This window comes from Pimephales promelas, chromosome 2 (assembly GCF_988280905.1).
Source record: "Pimephales promelas chromosome 2, fPimPro1.hap1.1, whole genome shotgun sequence".
Classification (NCBI taxonomy): Eukaryota; Metazoa; Chordata; class Actinopteri; order Cypriniformes; family Leuciscidae; genus Pimephales; species Pimephales promelas.
In genome coordinates, this window is record NC_142770.1 from 42,672,880 (window position 1) to 42,694,341 (window position 21,462).

A 21,462-nucleotide genomic window follows, 5' to 3' on the forward strand; every position below is an offset into this window, starting at 1 on the left:
TAGAAACTGGAGATGCACCAGTTCTTGACACAAGAGATCAAGAAAGAAAATAAAAACTGGCAGGAAGGTATGAATCAAGTCCAGTGAAGGAGGCTTGATCACAGCTGCCAAAAATATGGAGCGCTTCACGGATTTGCGTGTCATCCTTTCGCAGGGGCCATGCTAATCTTCTCTGTATCGATCCAATTTTAGTATATGTGCTGCCTTAGCAAGCACGAGGCCAACCATCCCCCTCAAGCAATATGTACCCCTCTGGTTCGAGCGAGCCATCACCAAGGTGGTAGGGCAAGCGATCCATCTACTGAAAGAATGGGTTGGGAAGACTTATCTATGGTACCAAACTACAAGCTCTGAATGGGCTGTGTACTCCAGGTTTTTGAGAAAGAAATGAGTTGGCAGAAAGTAGAAAACCCGATTATGCGGACAACCTTGAAGGGAAAAGATATCGCCTATGGGGTCAAACCCTGTTCCCTGTCGGCATCTGCTGAAGAAAGGGAGTGGACACACTATGCTGGAAAACTGAGAGTGCCCTATTGACATTGGAGATGCACCAGTTCTTGACACAAGAGATCAAGAATTAAACTAAATAGTGGTAGAAAGGTATGAATCAAGTCCAGTGAAGCAGGCAACTCTTTAGGTAGTTACAGCACTGCTGGTCACTATATGACGCAATTGTCAAAACTAATCATAAGTAGAAGTTGATATTAGTTCAAGTTTGCTTTGTGTGGATGTATTGTTCTGTTCCAGTGATGTTCTGTGACTCAACCTTGAAGGGAAAAGATATCGCCTACGGGGTCAAACCCTGTTCCCTGTCGGCATCTGCTGAGAAAGGGAGTGGACACACTATGCTGGAAAACTGAAAGTGCCCTATAGACATTGGAGATGCACCAGTTTTTGACACAAGAGATCAAGAAAGAAAATAAAAAGTGGCAGGAAGGTATGAATCAAGTCCAGTGAAGAAGGCTTGATCACAGCTGCCAAAAATATGGAGCGCTTCACGGATTTGCGTGTCATCCTTTCGCAGGGGCCATGCTAATCTTCTCTGTATCGATCCAATTTTAGTATATGTTCTGCCTTAGCAAGCACGAGGCCAACTGTCCCGCTCACGGAATATGTACCCCTCGGGTTTGAGCGAGCCATCACCAAGGTGGTAGGGCAAGCGATCCCTCTACTGAAAGAATGGGTTGGGCAGACTTATCTATGGTACCAAACTACAAGCTCTGAATGGGCTGTGTACTCCAGGTTTTTGAGAAAGAAATGAGTTGGCAGAAAGTAGAAAACTCGATTATGCGGACAACCTTGAAGGGAAAAGATATCGCCTATGGGGTCAAACCCTCTTCCCTGTCGGCATCTGCTGAAGAAAGGGAGTGGACACACTATGCTGGAAAACTGAGAGTGCCCTATTGACATTGGAGATGCACCAGTTCTTGACACAAGAGATCAAGAATTAAACTAAATAGTGGTAGAAAGGTATGAATCAAGTCCAGTGAAGCAGGCAACTCTGTAGGTAGTTACAGCACTGCTGGTCACTATATGACGCAATTGTCAAAACTAATCATAAGTAGAAGTTGATATTAGTTCAAGTTTGCTTTGTGTGGATGTATTGTTCTGTTCCAGTGATGTTCTGTGACTCAACCTTGAAGGGAAAAGATATCGCCTACGGGGTCAAACCCTGTTCCCTGTCGGCATCTGCTGAGAAAGGGAGTGGACACACTATGCTGGAAAACTGAAAGTGCCCTATAGACATTGGAGATGCACCAGTTTTTGACACAAGAGATCAAGAAAGAAAATAAAAAGTGGCAGGAAGGTATGAATCAAGTCCAGTGAAGGAGGCTTGATCACAGCTGCCAAAAATATGGAGCGCTTCACGGATTTGCGTGTCATCCTTTCGCTCTATGTCCCGCGATCTTCTCTGGATGCCGGCCAATCAGCAGCTCGTGCTGTCGAGCCTTTGTCGAGCGTTTTCAGTTTTGGGCCAATCAGAAAGCTCGGATTGTCGAGCGTTTTCAGTTATGGGCCAATCAGAAAGCTCGGATTGTCGAGCGTTTGTCGAGCGTTTTGGGCCAATCAACGGTTAGTATACTCAAGCTTTTGTCGAGCGTTTTGGGCCAATAAACGGTTAGTATACTCAAGCGTCATAGCAACCAACTCAAACGGAAGAGTGTGACGGTTACGACTGACTGAGTGAGTAAAACAAAAATAAATAGAATATTACGAATGTACAGACATTGTCTTCCCAGAGTACTTTTACAATGTACTGACATGGAATTTGTCGATGTATTATTACGTCTCTCCGTCGATCACTGGTTTTTATATTTAAAGAAACGTTAACGTATGTTAGTTAATTAACGTCAACGTCAGGCGTCCTGTTTACACATTTAAACAATATTTACACTTGTCTGATCAAAGATTTAATACGTTTTGAGAGATCGCTAACATGTAATGTAATGCAATCCATTGAAAATTAATGGGACAACATGTGGCGATCTCTGAAAACAAAATTAAATTATGAAAAGACTATACATTTAGTATCTTTAGACCCTTAAGATTATAATATCACCACGTGAAATCAAATATAAAGTTTAAGTGTATCTTTTATGCATTAACAATAAGCCTGTTTATTTAATGGCTGCCAATGCACCCTAGGGTCATTATTTACCTGTTGATTATTAATTTGTTAACGTTAATATTTCAATAATAGTGAATGTGTAGTTCTTGTATATCATTAATCTTATGTGTGATAGTCCTGTTAATATGGCAATTAATATATAGCTGCTAGTTTAACCTGTAATGCTCATCTAATGCTGTGCTGTGCCATTTGTTGTTGAAGATATGTCTTTAGCAAATTTAAAATTCACGGCCTCGCAGCAGCTTATCCTGCGGGCCTCTGATGAGGCGTTGGCCTTCATCGCCTCTAAGGGGCCACGCGGGACCGCCGCTGCTGCGAGGGCCAAGAAGCCGGAGGAGGTGGAGAAGGAGGCCCAAGCCCACGTCGTCTCCAAGGGCGGTGACCCTGGTGACCCCATGCTGGTGCTGGGCTGCCACAGCATCCAGTTTGGGAAGTACCAGGGTCAAACTTTCCGTTGGCTCCTGGAGAACGACGTGGGCTACATCACGCAGTTGGTTGCCAGCCACCAGCGGGAGCGGGAGAAAAGTGCCTCCGACAGCCCCCTTATGGCCAACAAGGACGCACTCGCCCGGTACTCGTGCGCCCACCCTGCTTTTGTGGAGCAGCTGAGGTTCCACCGGGTGCACGAGGAGGCCCGGGCCCGTGCCACTCAGCCCGGGTGTGAGGGCGAGGCGCTTGTTGGCTTTGGGGACTTCAAGGAGGCCACCCTGAAGGACCTGTACGAGTCTACAGGAAAAAAGCAGAAGACGTAAGTCCAGTTGTGGTGAAGGGCAGGGTGCTGTGACTTGTTGATATGCGTGTTAATCTTTGATCATTGTCTTGCAGCTTTGTCAAGTGGCTTCGGCGGAAGATACCGCAGCCTGGGACCTCAATGGACGCCGCCAGGAAGTACATCCTGGGCCGAGACAAGGAGCAGTCGGCAGAGGTGGCTGCTACCCCCCCACCTCTGAGCAGCAGCAGCAGCAGTGGCCCCAGCAAGGCTGCTGCTTCCACCGGGCTGCCGCCACGCAAGCCGACCGCTCCCATGTTCTCGGCCCTACTGGGAAGGCGTCCAATGGCCCCAGGTGAGCTGCAGGCCAAGGTCAGGAAGCTGATGACCACACCAGCACGGCCTGCAGTTCCAGGTATATCTCTTTCTTTCTCTTTAACACAACAGTGGTTCGGTGTAAAGGATTAACTAACCATTGCCCTCCCACCCCACAGCGGTGTCTACATCCGCCAGAGACCAGCGCCCCTCGGTTCCGCCGCCTTCCCCCCCCACAGAGGTGACGGACGAGGAACTGGTCCAGATGGCCACTGACTTAGAAACGGGTAATTGGCACCACACTGGACGTGTCACACTGCAACATTTGCCCTCAATATATATTATTCTGGCAGTATTTTAGCATTAACTGTAATGGTTTCATTTACTGGTCTCTACAGCTGATGCTTGAAGATCAAAGGTAAGTTTGGAAGGTAATGTAGCCGTCTTTGTCGGTGGTAGATGTGTAGAACGTAGTGGTAATGTAGATTTGCTTCACTTGGCCCTGCTTCACCTCTCAACATCCACCTTGTAGCACTAAACCATCTGCTCTATCACTGGCATGCTGTATGTCATCTATTCACTTGCATGCTACACACCATTTAATTACTGGTATGCTGCACGTCATCTAATCACTGGCATGCTGCACGGCTCACTTAGTCTTGCCTGCCTGTGGCTGATGCCATTTTGTTGTGTGTGTGTGTGTGTGTGTGAATGTGTCTGCAGCTCACGTACAGGTCCTTCAGACGCTCCCGCTGGTGGTGAGGCCTCCATCCCCACCTCCTCCGGCACTGTCCTACATCCCTCCCCCACCACCACCACCACCTCAAGTTGCGGCTGCTCCACCTAGCCTCGCGTTTCCTGCGCGGGCTCCGGCGTTGACCAGGGAGGAGCCCTGTCGCGTCTCCGTGGAGGAGACGCCATCCGGGGAGGCCACCCTGGCACCAGCGCCGGCAAAGAGGAAGAGGAAGGAGAGGAAAGTGGAGCAGCCCGCAACACCCACTCCTGCTTCGGCTGAGGTACAAACACACGCTCACACACCTGGCCCGTACTCATGGACGGCACAACTCAGTGAAGTTGACTGTCAATCTGCATGTAGCACCTCCTCTCAGCCTCCTGACTGTTTGTTTGTTTGGTTGTGTTCTTTTTTTTTTCTCACAGTCCCGGTTGCCTGAGAGCTGGCGGACAGCTCTCACCGTGGAAGAGCAGGAGTGGATCGGCCGGGAGCTGTTCAAGCCAGACAGCGAGGGGAGGACCAAACTCACCACAGACCTCAAGCTGTGGTGGGACCCTCCTCAGCCCCGGCCGAGTTACTCTCAGCCACCCGCCTCACCAGCTGCCTTCTTCGCGTGTCGGCTGTTCCTCTGGGTGCCCCTGCGTCTGTGGGGCGTCCGGCCGACATGCTGTAATAGGGCCCTCACAAAGTGTGGGCTCTACAGGACCATCCGGAGGGTCCTGGACATCGACGGCTGGTACTTGATGGCCACCGAGTACCTGGAGTGCCGTCGGTGTAAGAGGAAGGTAGCTGCCTGGTCGCAGGAGGTCGTGGGTCAGCTGGGTGAGGGGCATCGCGCCCTCTTCCCGGCAATCCTCACCTACAAGTAAGTATCTGTTTAAAAACCTTGTTGTGTCTGTGTGTGGCTCTTGTGTAACACATGATGTACTCCTCTCTGTAGACTTGCCTGCGACCGGCGGGTAATCATCCAGCTGCGTGAGCGTACTCGGGGGAACAGCGCCACGCAGCTGTACAAAAAACTCTGTGAGGCACACACAGAGGCCTGGATGCGGCGGTCCATACACTACCTCAGCGTCATGGAGCCCTTCACGTCGCAGGGTGTCGTGCGCATGTGCACCCCACCACCAAAACCGCCACCCGTGCCCCAGTACGCGTGGCTGTTATTGGTGTACTGCCACGACATCCTCTCCCGCCTGGAGGACGTGAAGGCCCGGGTCACCTCCGTCTTTGGTAGGGTTTTGAAGATGGACTCTACCAAGAAGGTAAATGTGGTGCTATATATGTATATACACTATATAGTTTGTACTATTATCGACATACATACTAATTTAACACGCGCTCACTCGACATACATACTAATATAAATACTAATATATATACTAATATATATATATATATATATATATATATATATATATAAATAAGTGTGGTGTGGAGTATCATGCTCTGGCTATGTGCGTGAAGCCTTACTGAGATGCTTTATCCTTTAAAACAGGTGACCCGGAAGCTCTCCGGTGCTGCCGCCCAGACCGCAGCATGGGCAACGAACGTCGGCAACGAGCACGGACAGGTGCTCATGTCCGTGCTCACGGACACCGAGGGTGCCGGCCTGTTGCCCATGGCTGAGGGGTTGATGCGGCGGTATCGGGACGCTGGGGTGGAGCCACCTCAGCTCCTCTACGTCGACCGGGACTGTTGTTCGTCCCACGGGAGATCCAAGGCAGCTGACGTGTTCGGGAAGTGGGACAAGCTGGTGGTCCGGCTGGACATCTGGCACCTGATGCGCCGGTTTGCGTCAGGTGTGTTGTGGCAATAACAATAATTAAACAAATAGCATTTCAGTAAGAGACATCATGGTTCCATAACTTTTGATATAACATGCATTTTTCCATAACAGGTGTCACCACTGAGAGCCACCAGCTGTATAAACCCTTCCTGCAGCAGCTGTCTTCGTGCATCTTCCTGTGGGACCCAGAGGACACAGCCCGGTTGCTCAAAGCTACGAAGAGGATGCTTGAGGCGCAGGGGATGACCTTCTCGTCCGACGCCGGAGTGTGGAGGCACGTCAGCCGCAAGAACATGGCTCTCCATTGCCGTCGCCGCACGCGTGGAGCGGCGGAGACGGAGCGGCTGATCGGTGACCTCCTGGAAACCTTCGGCGGTGCCAGCGGACGAGACACCATGGGGATTTCCCTGCTGGACCAAGACCGCATCCAGAAGATCTGGAAGGAGCAGCGGCGCCACCTCCAGTGCATCCAGGACCCGCCGGGCGTGGAGCTGTACACTGAGACCGGCAGGATGACCAAGGGGGGGATCAGCCTGCCGGTGTACCGTTGTGCACGAGGCTCCACGTCCCTGGAGTCGTTCCACCTGCATCTCAACCGCTTCATTCCAGGTAGACCACACGTTTCACTGTCACGTCAATCTTTCACTGTCATCGACTCGCTGTCGTTCACATTGTGTGCACTGAATAAACTGCTAAACAGATCTGTGTTCCTCCGCAGGAGAAAGTGCCAATCCCTGGCACTTCCAGGCATTTCTCCTGGAGGGGTTGACGCGGTGGAACACAGACAGGGCGGCGTCCGTGGCACAGGAGGGACGGCCGCTGCTCCGCTCCTACAATGGCCCCCTGCAGCACTCTCTTGATCAGCTCAGCCAAAGGGTGCTTGGCGTGAGTGTGGTCAAGGATTACACCAAGCCCAGGGAGTACACTGGTAAGAACACTCAAGCCACCGCGCTTACACGTGTCCACACTGAATGATACTTGTACCTGACTGACTGTTGTTGTACTTCAGGGGAACTCATCGGCATCGAGTACCTGTACTCCCAGACGGGCAGAGTGCTGCAGGACGTCAGCTTGGACCCTGACATTCCGGACGCGGGGGGGGACGTTCCCCATCTCGTCGAGGATGACGAGCTCGCCGACGGCCAGGAGGTGGATGACCTCACCCTCCACGTGCCTGGCGAGTTCCTAGATCCTCTGACGGACCCGCGGTCAGGGCGACCGGCTGACGCACCCGCGCCCGAGCCATCCAGTCCGACCGGTGCCCCCGAGCCCGCACCCCACTCCCCCGGCCGGTCCTCGCCAGAGCCTCAGCAGGCTGCTGAGGTAAGCACGACTGTAGTGCATCCCGCATCACCCAAAACGGCGCTTGCTCTGTTCTATCCAACTGACTTATTTCTTTCTCCATTTTTTCTTGTGTGTCTGCAGGACTACAGAGGACCAGATGACCAGCCAGGGTACCTGGCCGTGGTCCAGTTGGCCACGGCCTTGGTGGGGTTGCGTCACGACCCGGCCTTGTCCGAGGGGAGGGTAGATGAGCTTATCAGGCTCTACGAGGCCCTGTCACCGTACGACAGGGCCCGAGTAGTTTACCCTCCCCGCTACAGGGACAGGCCAGCTCAGGGGCGCTTCATGGCAGCGAAGCCAAGCCGCACCAGTATACCTGGTGTGGAAAGCTTGAGGCGGTAAGGCTACACTTCCATCATACATATCCCTGATGTACACACCAGCTGCTCTATGTAATGTTGCCCATTATCTTGCTCATATCTGTCATTGTTTTTGTCCATTGTCCACAGCTGCCTGGTCGGAGAGACCTCTGGACCTGCCAGCAGTCCCAGCGCAAGCCGGCTGGTAGAGGCAGTATGCGCCCAGCTCTGCCGCTTGATCCCCTCGGGCAGCCGTGCACGCGGTGCCCGGAGGTCGCGGTGGGAGAGCATACTGCTTCGGTACCAGCACATCCGGGACCTTGTGCTGGGCCACCAGAGGCTGATGGCTCGGGCGCCCATTCAGCTCTTTGAGCTGAATGCCAGGACCCTCTCGCTGTGGTATGTTTGATGCTTTTGATGGTATTGATGAATTGCATGCTCTTAAAATTGTACATGTAACTAAAATACTATGTTGAAATCCGTTCTCAGGTTCACCAGGACGCAGCGGGAGAAGGAGAGGACTGTGCTCACTTCAGGCGTTGCAGCAGAGGGACGACCACCGGCGGCGGCAGCGGGCTCGGCGACGGCGCCGGGCCCAACAGCAGCGGCGGATCGTCCTCCGGCAGCAGCAACAGGCCAGGCGACGACGGCAGCGCCAAGGGTGGTGGGACCTCCGGCAGCAGCACCGGCTGTGGCAGCACCGGTGCCTGTTTTGCCAGCGCCAGTGTGCCCACTGGCGCCTTTACCGCCTGCCCCCTCAGCTGTTGTCCTGGCCATACCACCAGCTGCTGCGGCTGCAACAGGACCTTTTTCGATGACACAGCCTCTCTTTCTGGACCTCTCACTGCCCCAGCAGAGCGTAAGGGTGCTCCCCATACCTACGCTCCCTCGGACAACGCCAGCTCCACACATCCTCCCTCTGCCTCTGGCCGCCGCACATCACGCCGGCCCTCTGCCTCCTGCTCCGCCTCCTCAGCCTCGCTCTGTGTACAAAACTGAGTGGCTGAGGAGGAAGAGGGCTGAGCAGAGGGCAGCAGCAGGAGCAGGAGCAGGAGCAGTCGTTGCTGCCCGGGCCGGCGTGCCACAAGAACAAAAGTGCAGGACATGCGGCCAGCCAAAGCGGAGGGAGACTGGACACACCCGCTACGGCAATGTACATTTTTGCTCTGCCGCCGCAGCGGGTAAGAGTGTGGAGGAGTGGCTGAGGGAGATGAAGGACAAGGAAAAGGGTCGAGCCCCGGACTGATTTTGCATTCTCGCTGGGGCAGGTGTATATAGTTGTTTGTGTTTTTTTTTTGTTTGTTTGTTTGTTTATTTTTAAAGACATTGACTTTACCCTCCACATGGACCGGGACCTTGCCGCGGTGTGGAGGCTTCTTACAAACACCGGTCCACACCTGTCACAATTTTTCTACAGCACAGTGACACTATGCTTGAAAAAACATTGTGTATCCCATTCACACCTGTATAACATTGCCATGCCTTTGTACTATACTGATTCTTTGCACTGACAAGTTTTATAGGCCTATACTGTGTGTCTTCTGCCTATCATATGGCTTAAGAAAAAGAAAAGATAACATTGTCTGTCCCATTCACACCTGTATAACACATTGTCATGCATTTGTGCTGTTATGATTTTATGCGCTGACAAGTTATATAGGTCTTTTGGACATGTGGGTATGTTGAACAATGTGGTCATTGTCTTTGGAGTTACGTTGCACTGGCTTTGTTGCCGCCGCGTTGGTACTTCACACTGTATGCTGCTGCGTTATGTATCCATGCATGTCTGTAATGAGCCCTTATATTATATCAATGCCACTGTCTGCATCAATACAACTGTTCTCAATACCACTGTCTGCATCAATACCACTGTTCTGCATCAATACCACTGTCTGCATCAATACCACTGTCTGCATCAATACCACTGTTCTGCATTAATAGCACTGTCTGCATCAATACCACTGTCTTTCTCAATACCACTGTCTGCATCAATACCACTGTCTGCATCAATACAACTGTTCTCAATACCACTGTCTGCATCAATACCACTGTTCTGCATCAATACCACTGTCTGCATCAATACCACTGTTCTGCATCAATACCACTGTCTGCATCAATACCACTGTTTTATTGTATTGTATTTTGAAATAAATAATCTATTTCACACTGTAGTCTACTGCTGCTGCTGTTTGGTGTTTTCTGCATCTATACAATCATCATCAACAACTGATATGTTATTGATAATTTTTATTTAAATATCAAAAAAATATTTCTATATACATATATATATATATATATATATATATATATATATATATATATATATATATATATAAAATGTGCAGAAAAAGGTGAAACAATATAAATACAATATGTTCAACAACAAATTTTAATATCTATCCAGAAAAGGGTGAAACAAAATAAAAAGGTTAGACAATGTGAATACAATATATTATTTAACATACATGTTAATGTCTATGCAGAAAAAGGTGAAACAATATAAATACAATATAATGTTTAACACAAATATAATGTTTAACACAACAGATTTTAATATCTATGCAGAAAAAGGTTAAACAAATAATACACGTCATGTTACCTTAACGTATACACATGAAATAGGCATGATATATGTAAAAAAGTAATGTTTGATATTTGTGCTTCGGGCGGGATTCGATCCTGCGTTTTGATGGTCTCGTTTGTACCTCGTTTGTGCGACTGGGCATGCGCGAAGGCGCTAATGCGCCTGCGCACAAACAGAGAAAAATGATGGGGAAGCTTTTCGCAGGGGCCATGCTAATCTTCTCTGTATCGATCCAATTTTAGTATATGTGCTGCCTTAGCAAGCACGAGGCCAACTGTCTCGCTCACGGAATATGTACCCCTCGGGTTCGAGCGAGCCATCACCAAGGTGGTAGGGCTAGCGATCCCTCTACTGAAAGAATGGGTTGGGCAGACTTATCTATGGTACCAAACTACAAGCTCTGAATGGGCTGTGTACTCCAGGTTTTTGAGAAAGAAATGAGTTGGCAGAAAGTAGAAAACCGGATAATGCGGACAACCTTGAAGGGAAAAGATATCGCCTATGGGGTCAAACCCTGTTCCCTGTCGGCATCTGCTGAAGAAAGGGAGTGGACACACTATGCTGGAAAGCTGAGAGTGCCCTATTGACATTGGAGATGCACCAGTTCTTGACACAAGAGATCAAGAATTAAACTAAATAGTGGTAGAAATGTATGAATCAAGTCCAGTGAAGCAGGCAACTCTTTAGGTAGTTACAGCACTGCTGGTCACTATATGACGCAATTGTCAAAACTAATCATAAGTAGAAGTTGATATTAGTTCAAGTTTGCTTTGTGTGGATGTATTGTTCTGTTCCAGTGATGTTCTGTGACTCAACCTTGAAGGGAAAAGATATCGCCTATGGGGTCAAACCTTGCTCCCTGTCGGCATCTGCTGAGAAAGGGAGTGGACACACTATGCTGGAAAACTGAGAGTGCCCTATAGAAACTGGAGATGCACCAGTTCTTGACACAAGAGATCAAGAAAGAAAATAAAAACTGGCAGTAAGGTATGAATCAAGTCCAGTGAAGGAGGCTTGATCACAGCTGCCAAAAATATGGAGCGCTTCACGGATTTGCGTGTCATCCTTTCGCAGGGGCCATGCTAATCTTCTCTGTATCGATCCAATTTTAGTATATGTGCTGCCTTAGCAAGCACGAGGCCAACCATCCCCCTCAAGCAATATGTACCCCTCTGGTTCGAGCGAGCCATCACCAAGGTGGTAGGGCAAGCGATCCATCTACTGAAAGAATGGGTTGGGAAGACTTATCTATGGTACCAAACTACAAGCTCTGAATGGGCTGTGTACTCCAGGTTTTTGAGAAAGAAATGAGTTGGCAGAAAGTAGAAAACCCGATTATGCGGACAACCTTGAAGGGAAAAGATATCGCCTATGGGGTCAAACCCTGTTCCCTGTCGGCATCTGCTGAAGAAAGGGAGTGGACACACTATGCTGGAAAACTGAGAGTGCCCTATTGACATTGGAGATGCACCAGTTCTTGACACAAGAGATCAAGAATTAAACTAAATAGTGGTAGAAAGGTATGAATCAAGTCCAGTGAAGCAGGCAACTCTTTAGGTAGTTACAGCACTGCTGGTCACTATATGACGCAATTGTCAAAACTAATCATAAGTAGAAGTTGATATTAGTTCAAGTTTGCTTTGTGTGGATGTATTGTTCTGTTCCAGTGATGTTCTGTGACTCAACCTTGAAGGGAAAAGATATCGCCTACGGGGTCAAACCCTGTTCCCTGTCGGCATCTGCTGAGAAAGGGAGTGGACACACTATGCTGGAAAACTGAAAGTGCCCTATAGACATTGGAGATGCACCAGTTTTTGACACAAGAGATCAAGAAAGAAAATAAAAAGTGGCAGGAAGGTATGAATCAAGTCCAGTGAAGAAGGCTTGATCACAGCTGCCAAAAATATGGAGCGCTTCACGGATTTGCGTGTCATCCTTTCGCAGGGGCCATGCTAATCTTCTCTGTATCGATCCAATTTTAGTATATGTTCTGCCTTAGCAAGCACTAGGCCAACCGTCCCGCTCACGGAATATGTACCCCTCGGGTTCGAGCGAGCTATCACCAAGGTGGTAGGGCAAGCGATCCCTCTACTGAAAGAATGGGTTGGGCAGACTTATCTATGGTACCAAACCACAAGCTCTGAATGGGCTGTGTACTCCAGGTTTTTGAGAAAGAAATGAGTTGGCAGAAAGTAGAAAACTCGATTATGCGGACAACCTTGAAGGGAAAAGATATCGCCTATGGGGTCAAACCCTGTTCCCTGTCGGCATCTGCTGAAGAAAGGGAGTGGACACACTATGCTGGAAAACTGAGAGTGCCCTATTGACATTGGAGATGCACCAGTTCTTGACACAAGAGATCAAGAATTAAACTAAATAGTGGTAGAAAGGTATGAATCAAGTCCAGTGAAGCAGGCAACTCTGTAGGTAGTTACAGCACTGCTGGTCACTATATGACGCAATTGTCAAAACTAATCATAAGTAGAAGTTGATATTAGTTCAAGTTTGCTTTGTGTGGATGTATTGTTCTGTTCCAGTGATGTTCTGTGACTCAACCTTGAAGGGAAAAGATATCGCCTATGGGGTCAAACCTTGCTCCCTGTCGGCATCTGCTGAGAAAGGGAGTGGACACACTATGCTGGAAAACTGAGAGTGCCCTATAGAAACTGGAGATACACCAGTTCTTGACACAAGAGATCAAGAAAGAAAATAAAAAGTGGCAGGAAGGTATGAATCAAGTCCAGTGAAGGAGGCTTGATCACAGCTGCCAAAAATATGGAGCGCTTCACGGATTTGCGTGTCATCCTTTCGCTCTATGTCCCGCGATCTTCTCTGGATGCCGGCCAATCAGCAGCTCGTGCTGTCGAGCCTTTGTCGAGCGTTTTCAGTTTTGGGCCAATCAGAAAGCTCGGATTGTCGAGCGTTTTCAGTTATGGGCCAATTAGAAAGCTCGGATTGTCGAGCGTTTGTCGAGCGTTTTGGGCCAATCAACGGTTAGTATACTCAAGCTTTTGTCGAGCGTTTTGGGCCAATAAACGGTTAGTATACTCAAGCGTCATAGCAACCAACTCAAACGGAAGAGTGTGACGGTTACGACTGACTGAGTGAGTAAAACAAAAATAAATAGAATATTACGAATGTACAGACATTGTCTTCCCAGAGTACTTTTACAATGTACTGACATGGAATTTGTCGATGTATTATTACGTCTCTCCGTCGATCACTGGTTTTTATATTTAAAGAAACGTTAACGTATGTTAGTTAATTAACGTCAACGTCAGGCGTCCTGTTTACACATTTAAACAATATTTACACTTGTCTGATCAAAGATTTAATACGTTTTGAGAGATCGCTAACATGTAATGTAATGCAATCCATTGAAAATTAATGGGACAACATGTGGCGATCTCTGAAAACAAAATTAAATTATGAAAAGACTATACATTTAGTATCTTTAGACCCTTAAGATTATAATATCACCACGTGAAATCAAATATAAAGTTTAAGTGTATCTTTTATGCATTAACAATAAGCCTGTTTATTTAATGGCTGCCAATGCACCCTGGGGTCATTATTTACCTGTTGATTATTAATTTGTTAACGTTAATATTTCAATAATAGTGAATGTGTAGTTCTTGTATATCATTAATCTTATGTGTGATAGTCCTGTTAATATGGCAATTAATATATAGCTGCTAGTTTAACCTGTAATGCTCATCTAATGCTGTGCTGTGCCATTTGTTGTTGAAGATATGTCTTTAGCAAATTTAAAATTCACGGCCTCGCAGCAGCTTATCCTGCGGGCCTCTGATGAGGCGTTGGCCTTCATCGCCTCTAAGGGGCCACGCGGGACCGCCGCTGCTGCGAGGGCCAAGAAGCCGGAGGAGGTGGAGAAGGAGGCCCAAGCCCACGTCGTCTCCAAGGGCGGTGACCCTGGTGACCCCATGCTGGTGCTGGGCTGCCACAGCATCCAGTTTGGGAAGTACCAGGGTCAAACTTTCCGTTGGCTCCTGGAGAACGACGTGGGCTACATCACGCAGTTGGTTGCCAGCCACCAGCGGGAGCGGGAGAAAAGTGCCTCCGACAGCCCCCTTATGGCCAACAAGGACGCACTCGCCCGGTACTCGTGCGCCCACCCTGCTTTTGTGGAGCAGCTGAGGTTCCACCGGGTGCACGAGGAGGCCCGGGCCCGTGCCACTCAGCCCGGGTGTGAGGGCGAGGCGCTTGTTGGCTTTGGGGACTTCAAGGAGGCCACCCTGAAGGACCTGTACGAGTCTACAGGAAAAAAGCAGAAGACGTAAGTCCAGTTGTGGTGAAGGGCAGGGTGCTGTGACTTGTTGATATGCGTGTTAATCTTTGATCATTGTCTTGCAGCTTTGTCAAGTGGCTTCGGCGGAAGATACCGCAGCCTGGGACCTCAATGGACGCCGCCAGGAAGTACATCCTGGGCCGAGACAAGGAGCAGTCGGCAGAGGTGGCTGCTACCCCCCCACCTCTGAGCAGCAGCAGTGGCCCCAGCAAGGCTGCTGCTTCCACCGGGCTGCCGCCACGCAAGCCGACCGCTCCCATGTTCTCGGCCCTACTGGGAAGGCGTCCAATGGCCCCAGGTGAGCTGCAGGCCAAGGTCAGGAAGCTGATGACCACACCAGCACGGCCTGCAGTTCCAGGTATATCTCTTTCTTTCTCTTTAACACAACAGTGGTTCGGTGTAAAGGATTAACTAACCATTGCCCTCCCACCCCACAGCGGTGTCTACATCCGCCAGAGACCAGCGCCCCTCGGTTCCGCCGCCTTCCCCCCCCACAGAGGTGACGGACGAGGAACTGGTCCAGATGGCCACTGACTTAGAAACGGGTAATTGGCACCACACTGGACGTGTCACACTGCAACATTTGCCCTCAATATATATTATTCTGGCAGTATTTTAGCATTAACTGTAATGGTTTCATTTACTGGTCTCTACAGCTGATGCTTGAAGATCAAAGGTAAGTTTGGAAGGTAATGTAGCCGTCTTTGTCGGTGGTAGATGTGTAGAACGTAGTGGTAATGTAGATTTGCTTCACTTGGCCCTGCTTCACCTCTCAACATCCACCTTGTAGCACTAAACCATCTGCTCTATCACTGGCATGCTGTATGTCATCTATTCACTTGCATGCTACACACCATTTAATTACTGGTATGCTGCACGTCATCTAATCACTGGCATGCTGCACGTCTCACTTAGTCTTGCCTGCCTGTGGCTGATGCCATTTTGTTGTGTGTGTGTGTGTGTGTGTGAATGTGTCTGCAGCTCACGTACAGGTCCTTCAGACGCTCCCGCTGGTGGTGAGGCCTCCATCCCCACCTCCTCCGGCACTGTCCTACATCCCTCCCCCACCACCACCACCACCTCAAGTTGCGGCTGCTCCACCTAGCCTCGCGTTTCCTGCGCGGGCTCCGGCGTTGACCAGGGAGGAGCCCTGTCGCGTCTCCGTGGAGGAGACGCCATCCGGGGAGGCCACCCTGGCACCAGCGCCGGCAAAGAGGAAGAGGAAGGAGAGGAAAGTGGAGCAGCCCGCAACACCCACTCCTGCTTCGGCTGAGGTACAAACACACGCTCACACACCTGGCCCGTACTCATGGACGGCACAACTCAGTGAAGTTGACTGTCAATCTGCATGTAGCACCTCCTCTCAGCCTCCTGACTGTTTGTTTGTTTGGTTGTGTTCTTTTTTTTTTCTCACAGTCCCGGTTGCCTGAGAGCTGGCGGACAGCTCTCACCGTGGAAGAGCAGGAGTGGATCGGCCGGGAGCTGTTCAAGCCAGACAGCGAGGGGAGGACCAAACTCACCACAGACCTCAAGCTGTGGTGGGACCCTCCTCAGCCCCGGCCGAGTTACTCTCAGCCACCCGCCTCACCAGCTGCCTTCTTCGCGTGTCGGCTGTTCCTCTGGGTGCCCCTGCGTCTGTGGGGCGTCCGGCCGACATGCTGTAATAGGGCCCTCACAAAGTGTGGGCTCTACAGGACCATCCGGAGGGTCCTGGACATCGACGGCTGGTACTTGATGGCCACCGAGTACCTGGAGTGCCGTCGGTGTAAGAGGAAGGTAGCTGCCTGGTCGCAGGAGGTCGTGGGTCAGCTGGGTGAGGGGCATCGCGCCCTCTTCCCGGCAATCCTCACCTACAAGTAAGTATCTGTTTAAAAACCTTGTTGTGTCTGTGTGTGGCTCTTGTGTAACACATGATGTACTCCTCTCTGTAGACTTGCCTGCGACCGGCGGGTAATCATCCAGCTGCGTGAGCGTACTCGGGGGAACAGCGCCACGCAGCTGTACAAAAAACTCTGTGAGGCACACACAGAGGCCTGGATGCGGCGGTCCATACACTACCTCAGCGTCATGGAGCCCTTCACGTCGCAGGGTGTCGTGCGCATGTGCACCCCACCACCAAAACCGCCACCCGTGCCCCAGTACGCGTGGCTGTTATTGGTGTACTGCCACGACATCCTCTCCCGCCTGGAGGACGTGAAGGCCCGGGTCACCTCCGTCTTTGGTAGGGTTTTGAAGATGGACTCTACCAAGAAGGTAAATGTGGTGCTATATATGTATATACACTATATAGTTTGTACTATTATCGACATACATACTAATTTAACACGCGCTCACTCGACATACATACTAATATAAATACTAATATATATACTAATATATATATATATATATATATATATATATATATAAATAAGTGTGGTGTGGAGTATCATGCTCTGGCTATGTGCGTGAAGCCTTACTGAGATGCTTTATCCTTTAAAACAGGTGACCCGGAAGCTCTCCGGTGCTGCCGCCCAGACCGCAGCATGGGCAACGAACGTCGGCAACGAGCACGGACAGGTGCTCATGTCCGTGCTCACGGACACCGAGGGTGCCGGCCTGTTGCCCATGGCTGAGGGGTTGATGCGGCGGTATCGGGACGCTGGGGTGGAGCCACCTCAGCTCCTCTACGTCGACCGGGACTGTTGTTCATCCCACGGGAGATCCAAGGCAGCTGACGTGTTCGGGAAGTGGGACAAGCTGGTGGTCCGGCTGGACATCTGGCACCTGATGCGCCGGTTTGCGTCAGGTGTGTTGTGGCAATAACAATAATTAAACAAATAGCATTTCAGTAAGAGACATCATGGTTCCATAACTTTTGATATAACATGCATTTTTCCATAACAGGTGTCACCACTGAGAGCCACCAGCTGTATAAACCCTTCCTGCAGCAGCTGTCTTCGTGCATCTTCCTGTGGGACCCAGAGGACACAGCCCGGTTGCTCAAAGCTACGAAGAGGATGCTTGAGGCGCAGGGGATGACCTTCTCGTCCGACGCCGGAGTGTGGAGGCACGTCAGCCGCAAGAACATGGCTCTCCATTGCCGTCGCCGCACGCGTGGAGCGGCGGAGACGGAGCGGCTGATCGGTGACCTCCTGGAAACCTTCGGCGGTGCCAGCGGACGAGACACCATGGGGATTTCCCTGCTGGACCAAGACCGCATCCAGAAGATCTGGAAGGAGCAGCGGCGCCACCTCCAGTGCATCCAGGACCCGCTGGGCGTGGAGCTGTACACTGAGACCGGCAGGATGACCAAGGGGGGGATCAGCCTGCCGGTGTACCGTTGTGCACGAGGCTCCACGTCCCTGGAGTCGTTCCACCTGCATCTCAACCGCTTCATTCCAGGTAGACCACACGTTTCACTGTCACGTCAATCTTTCACTGTCATCGACTCGCTGTCGTTCACATTGTGTGCACTGAATAAACTGCTAAACAGATCTGTGTTCCTCCGCAGGAGAAAGTGCCAATCCCTGGCACTTCCAGGCATTTCTCCTGGAGGGGTTGACGCGGTGGAACACAGACAGGGCGGCGTCCGTGGCACAGGAGGGACGGCCGCTGCTCCGCTCCTACAATGGCCCCCTGCAGCACTCTCTTGATCAGCTCAGCCAAAGGGTGCTTGGCGTGAGTGTGGTCAAGGATTACACCAAGCCCAGGGAGTACACTGGTAAGAACACTCAAGCCACCGCGCTTACACGTGTCCACACTGAATGATACTTGTACCTGACTGACTGTTGTTGTACTTCAGGGGAACTCATCGGCATCGAGTACCTGTACTCCCAGACGGGCAGAGTGCTGCAGGACGTCAGCTTGGACCCTGACATTCCGGACGCGGGGGGGGACGTTCCCCATCTCGTCGAGGATGACGAGCTCGCCGACGGCCAGGAGGTGGATGACCTCACCCTCCACGTGCCTGGCGAGTTCCTAGATCCTCTGACGGACCCGCGGTCAGGGCGACCGGCTGACGCACCCGCGCCCGAGCCATCCAGTCCGACCGGTGCCCCCGAGCCCGCACCCCACTCCCCCGGCCGGTCCTCGCCAGAGCCTCAGCAGGCTGCTGAGGTAAGCACGACTGTAGTGCATCCCGCATCACCCAAAACGGCGCTTGCTCTGTTCTATCCAACTGACTTATTTCTTTCTCCATTTTTTCTTGTGTGTCTGCAGGACTACAGAGGACCAGATGACCAGCCAGGGTACCTGGCCGTGGTCCAGTTGGCCACGGCCTTGGTGGGGTTGCGTCACGACCCGGCCTTGTCCGAGGGGAGGGTAGATGAGCTTATCAGGCTCTACGAGGCCCTGTCACCGTACGACAGGGCCCGAGTAGTTTACCCTCCCCGCTACAGGGACAGGCCAGCTCAGGGGCGCTTCATGGCAGCGAAGCCAAGCCGCACCAGTATACCTGGTGTGGAAAGCTTGAGGCGGTAAGGCTACACTTCCATCATACATATCCCTGATGTACACACCAGCTGCTCTATGTAATGTTGCCCATTATCTTGCTCATATCTGTCATTGTTTTTGTCCATTGTCCACAGCTGCCTGGTCGGAGAGACCTCTGGACCTGCCAGCAGTCCCAGCGCAAGCCGGCTGGTAGAGGCAGTATGCGCCCAGCTCTGCCGCTTGATCCCCTCGGGCAGCCGTGCACGCGGTGCCCGGAGGTCGCGGTGGGAGAGCATACTGCTTCGGTACCAGCACATCCGGGACCTTGTGCTGGGCCACCAGAGGCTGATGGCTCGGGCGCCCATTCAGCTCTTTGAGCTGAATGCCAGGACCCTCTCGCTGTGGTATGTTTGATGCTTTTGATGGTATTGATGAATTGCATGCTCTTAAAATTGTACATGTAACTAAAATACTATGTTGAAATCCGTTCTCAGGTTCACCAGGACGCAGCGGGAGAAGGAGAGGACTGTGCTCACTTCAGGCGTTGCAGCAGAGGGACGACCACCGGCGGCGGCAGCGGGCTCGGCGACGGCGCCGGGCCCAACAGCAGCGGCGGATCGTCCTCCGGCAGCAGCAACAGGCCAGGCGACGACAGCAGCGCCAAGGGTGGTGGGACCTCCGGCAGCAGCACCGGCTGTGGCAGCACCGGTGCCTGTTTTGCCAGCACCAGTGTGCCCACTGGCGCCTTTACCGCCTGCCCCCTCAGCTGTTGTCCTGGCCATACCACCAGCTGCTGCGGCTGCAACAGGACCTTTTTCGATGACACAGCCTCTCTTTCTGGACCTCTCACTGCCCCAGCAGAGCGTAAGGGTGCTCCCCATACCTACGCTCCCTCGGACAACGCCAGCTCCACACATCCTCCCTCTGCCTCTGGCCGCCGCACATCACGCCGGCCCTCTGCCTCCTGCTCCGCCTCCTCAGCCTCGCTCTGTGTACAAAACTGAGTGGCTGAGGAGGAAGAGGGCTGAGCAGAGGGCAGCAGCAGGAGCAGGAGCAGTCGTTGCTGCCCGGGCCGGCGTGCCACAAGAACAAAAGTGCAGGACATGCGGCCAGCCAAAGCGGAGGGAGACTGGACACACCCGCTACGGCAATGTACATTTTTGCTCTGCCGCCGCAGCGGGTAAGAGTGTGGAGGAGTGGCTGAGGGAGATGAAGGACAAGGAAAAGGGTCGAGCCCCGGACTGATTTTGCATTCTCGCTGGGGCAGGTGTATATAGTTGTTTGTGTTTTTTTTTGTTTGTTTGTTTGTTTATTTTTAAAGACATTGACTTTACCCTCCACATGGACCGGGACCTTGCCGCGGTGTGGAGGCTTCTTACAAACACCGGTCCACACCTGTCACAATTTTTCTACAGCACAGTGACACTATGCTTGAAAAAACATTGTGTATCCCATTCACACCTGTATAACATTGCCATGCCTTTGTACTATACTGATTCTTTGCACTGACAAGTTTTATAGGCCTATACTGTGTGTCTTCTGCCTATCATATGGCTTAAGAAAAAGAAAAGATAACATTGTCTGTCCCATTCACACCTGTATAACACATTGTCATGCATTTGTGCTGTTATGATTTTATGCGCTGACAAGTTATATAGGTCTTTTGGACATGTGGGTATGTTAAACAATGTGGTCATTGTCTTTGGAGTTACGTTGCACTGGCTTTGTTGCCGCCGCGTTGGTACTTCACACTGTATGCTGCTGCGTTATGTATCCATGCATGTCTGTAATGAGCCCTTATATTATATCAATGCCACTGTCTGCATCAATACAACTGTTCTCAATACCACTGTCTGCATCAATACCACTGTTCTGCATCAATACCACTGTCTGCATCAATACCACTGTTCTGCATTAATAGCACTGTCTGCATCAATACCACTGTCTTTCTCAATACAACTGTTCTCAATACCACTGTCTGCATCAATACCACTGTTCTGCATCAATACCACTGTTCTGCATCAATACCACTGTTCTGCATCAATACCACTGTCTGCATCAATACCACTGTTCTGCATCAATACCACTGTCTGCATCAATACCACTGTTCTGCATTAATAGCACTGTCTGCATCAATACAACTGTTCTCAATACCACTGTCTGCATCAATACCACTGTTCTGCATCAATACCACTGTCTGCATCAATACCACTGTTCTGCATCAATACCACTGTCTGCATCAATACCACTGTTTTATTGTATTGTATTTTGAAATAAATAATCTATTTCACACTGTAGTCTACTGCTGCTGCTGTTTGGTGTTTTCTGCATCTATACAATC

General features: G+C 50.8%; 5 protein-coding genes, 4 non-coding genes and 1 pseudogene across 9 annotated transcripts in view; 4 read left to right on the forward strand and 6 right to left on the reverse strand.

Moving 5' to 3' along the window:
* The window catches only part of LOC120475645 (NLR family CARD domain-containing protein 3), a 297,421-nt gene that overhangs the window by 197,181 nt on the left and 78,778 nt on the right, over positions 1-21,462 (reverse strand). The gene's annotated exons all lie outside the window — the stretch shown is intronic.
* LOC148997448 (U6 spliceosomal RNA) lies at positions 110-216 on the reverse strand. The gene has a single exon (XR_016148046.1). It is a non-coding gene; the product is annotated as a U6 spliceosomal RNA (small nuclear RNA).
* On the reverse strand, positions 980-1,086 carry LOC148997449 (U6 spliceosomal RNA). The gene has a single exon (XR_016148181.1). It is a non-coding gene; the product is annotated as a U6 spliceosomal RNA (small nuclear RNA).
* On the forward strand, positions 4,058-9,986 carry LOC148997450 (uncharacterized). The gene is made up of 10 exons (XM_089122505.1): positions 4,058-4,669; positions 4,812-5,251; positions 5,327-5,648; positions 5,882-6,185; positions 6,284-6,781; positions 6,891-7,100; positions 7,182-7,495; positions 7,598-7,854; positions 7,966-8,214; positions 8,305-9,986. Exons 2-10 carry the CDS (start codon positions 5,130-5,132, stop codon positions 9,059-9,061), a joined length of 3,033 nt encoding a protein of 1,010 aa, XP_088978631.1. The 5' UTR covers positions 4,058-4,669; positions 4,812-5,129; the 3' UTR covers positions 9,062-9,986.
* LOC148997451 (U6 spliceosomal RNA) lies at positions 10,568-10,665 on the reverse strand (annotated as a pseudogene).
* Positions 11,429-11,535, reverse strand: LOC148997452 (U6 spliceosomal RNA). The gene has a single exon (XR_016148047.1). It is a non-coding gene; the product is annotated as a U6 spliceosomal RNA (small nuclear RNA).
* LOC148997453 (U6 spliceosomal RNA) lies at positions 12,299-12,405 on the reverse strand. Its single transcript, XR_016148220.1, has one exon. It is a non-coding gene; the product is annotated as a U6 spliceosomal RNA (small nuclear RNA).
* Positions 13,359-15,787, forward strand: LOC148997454 (uncharacterized). The gene is made up of 4 exons (XM_089122644.1): positions 13,359-14,696; positions 14,774-15,066; positions 15,146-15,253; positions 15,365-15,787. The coding sequence occupies exons 1-4, from the start codon at positions 14,152-14,154 to the stop codon at positions 15,373-15,375; spliced, it is 957 nt and encodes a 318-aa protein (XP_088978770.1). The 5' UTR covers positions 13,359-14,151; the 3' UTR covers positions 15,376-15,787.
* On the forward strand, positions 15,380-17,985 carry LOC148997455 (uncharacterized). Its single transcript, XM_089120058.1, has 7 exons — positions 15,380-15,384; positions 15,690-15,982; positions 16,125-16,564; positions 16,640-16,961; positions 17,193-17,496; positions 17,595-17,834; positions 17,918-17,985. Exons 3-7 carry the CDS (start codon positions 16,443-16,445, stop codon positions 17,983-17,985), a joined length of 1,056 nt encoding a protein of 351 aa, XP_088976184.1. The 5' UTR covers positions 15,380-15,384; positions 15,690-15,982; positions 16,125-16,442.
* On the forward strand, positions 17,971-21,418 carry LOC148997456 (uncharacterized). The gene is made up of 6 exons (XM_089122586.1): positions 17,971-18,092; positions 18,202-18,411; positions 18,493-18,806; positions 18,909-19,165; positions 19,277-19,525; positions 19,616-21,418. Exons 1-6 carry the CDS (start codon positions 17,996-17,998, stop codon positions 20,364-20,366), a joined length of 1,878 nt encoding a protein of 625 aa, XP_088978712.1. The 5' UTR covers positions 17,971-17,995; the 3' UTR covers positions 20,367-21,418.

Excerpts from the sequence above, each read along its gene's own strand:
- LOC148997455 (XM_089120058.1), top strand. The coding sequence starts at position 16,443 with ATGGCCACCGAGTACCTGGAGTGCCGTCGGTGTAAGAGGAAGGTAGCT. Across the intron at positions 16,565-16,639 it reads CCGGCAATCCTCACCTACAA|ACTTGCCTGCGACCGGCGGG; the intron begins GTAAGTATCTGT and ends TCCTCTCTGTAG. Across the intron at positions 16,962-17,192 it reads AGATGGACTCTACCAAGAAG|GTGACCCGGAAGCTCTCCGG; the intron begins GTAAATGTGGTG and ends CCTTTAAAACAG.
- LOC148997456 (XM_089122586.1), top strand. The coding sequence starts at position 17,996 with ATGACCAAGGGGGGGATCAGCCTGCCGGTGTACCGTTGTGCACGAGGC. Across the intron at positions 18,412-18,492 it reads CAAGCCCAGGGAGTACACTG|GGGAACTCATCGGCATCGAG; the intron begins GTAAGAACACTC and ends GTTGTACTTCAG. Across the intron at positions 18,807-18,908 it reads AGCCTCAGCAGGCTGCTGAG|GACTACAGAGGACCAGATGA; the intron begins GTAAGCACGACT and ends GTGTGTCTGCAG.
- LOC148997450 (XM_089122505.1), top strand. The coding sequence starts at position 5,130 with ATGGCCACCGAGTACCTGGAGTGCCGTCGGTGTAAGAGGAAGGTAGCT. Across the intron at positions 5,649-5,881 it reads AGATGGACTCTACCAAGAAG|GTGACCCGGAAGCTCTCCGG; the intron begins GTAAATGTGGTG and ends CCTTTAAAACAG. Across the intron at positions 8,215-8,304 it reads GCCAGGACCCTCTCGCTGTG|GTTCACCAGGACGCAGCGGG; the intron begins GTATGTTTGATG and ends ATCCGTTCTCAG.
- LOC148997454 (XM_089122644.1), top strand. The coding sequence starts at position 14,152 with ATGTCTTTAGCAAATTTAAAATTCACGGCCTCGCAGCAGCTTATCCTG. Across the intron at positions 14,697-14,773 it reads ACAGGAAAAAAGCAGAAGAC|CTTTGTCAAGTGGCTTCGGC; the intron begins GTAAGTCCAGTT and ends ATTGTCTTGCAG. Across the intron at positions 15,067-15,145 it reads AGCACGGCCTGCAGTTCCAG|CGGTGTCTACATCCGCCAGA; the intron begins GTATATCTCTTT and ends CCCACCCCACAG.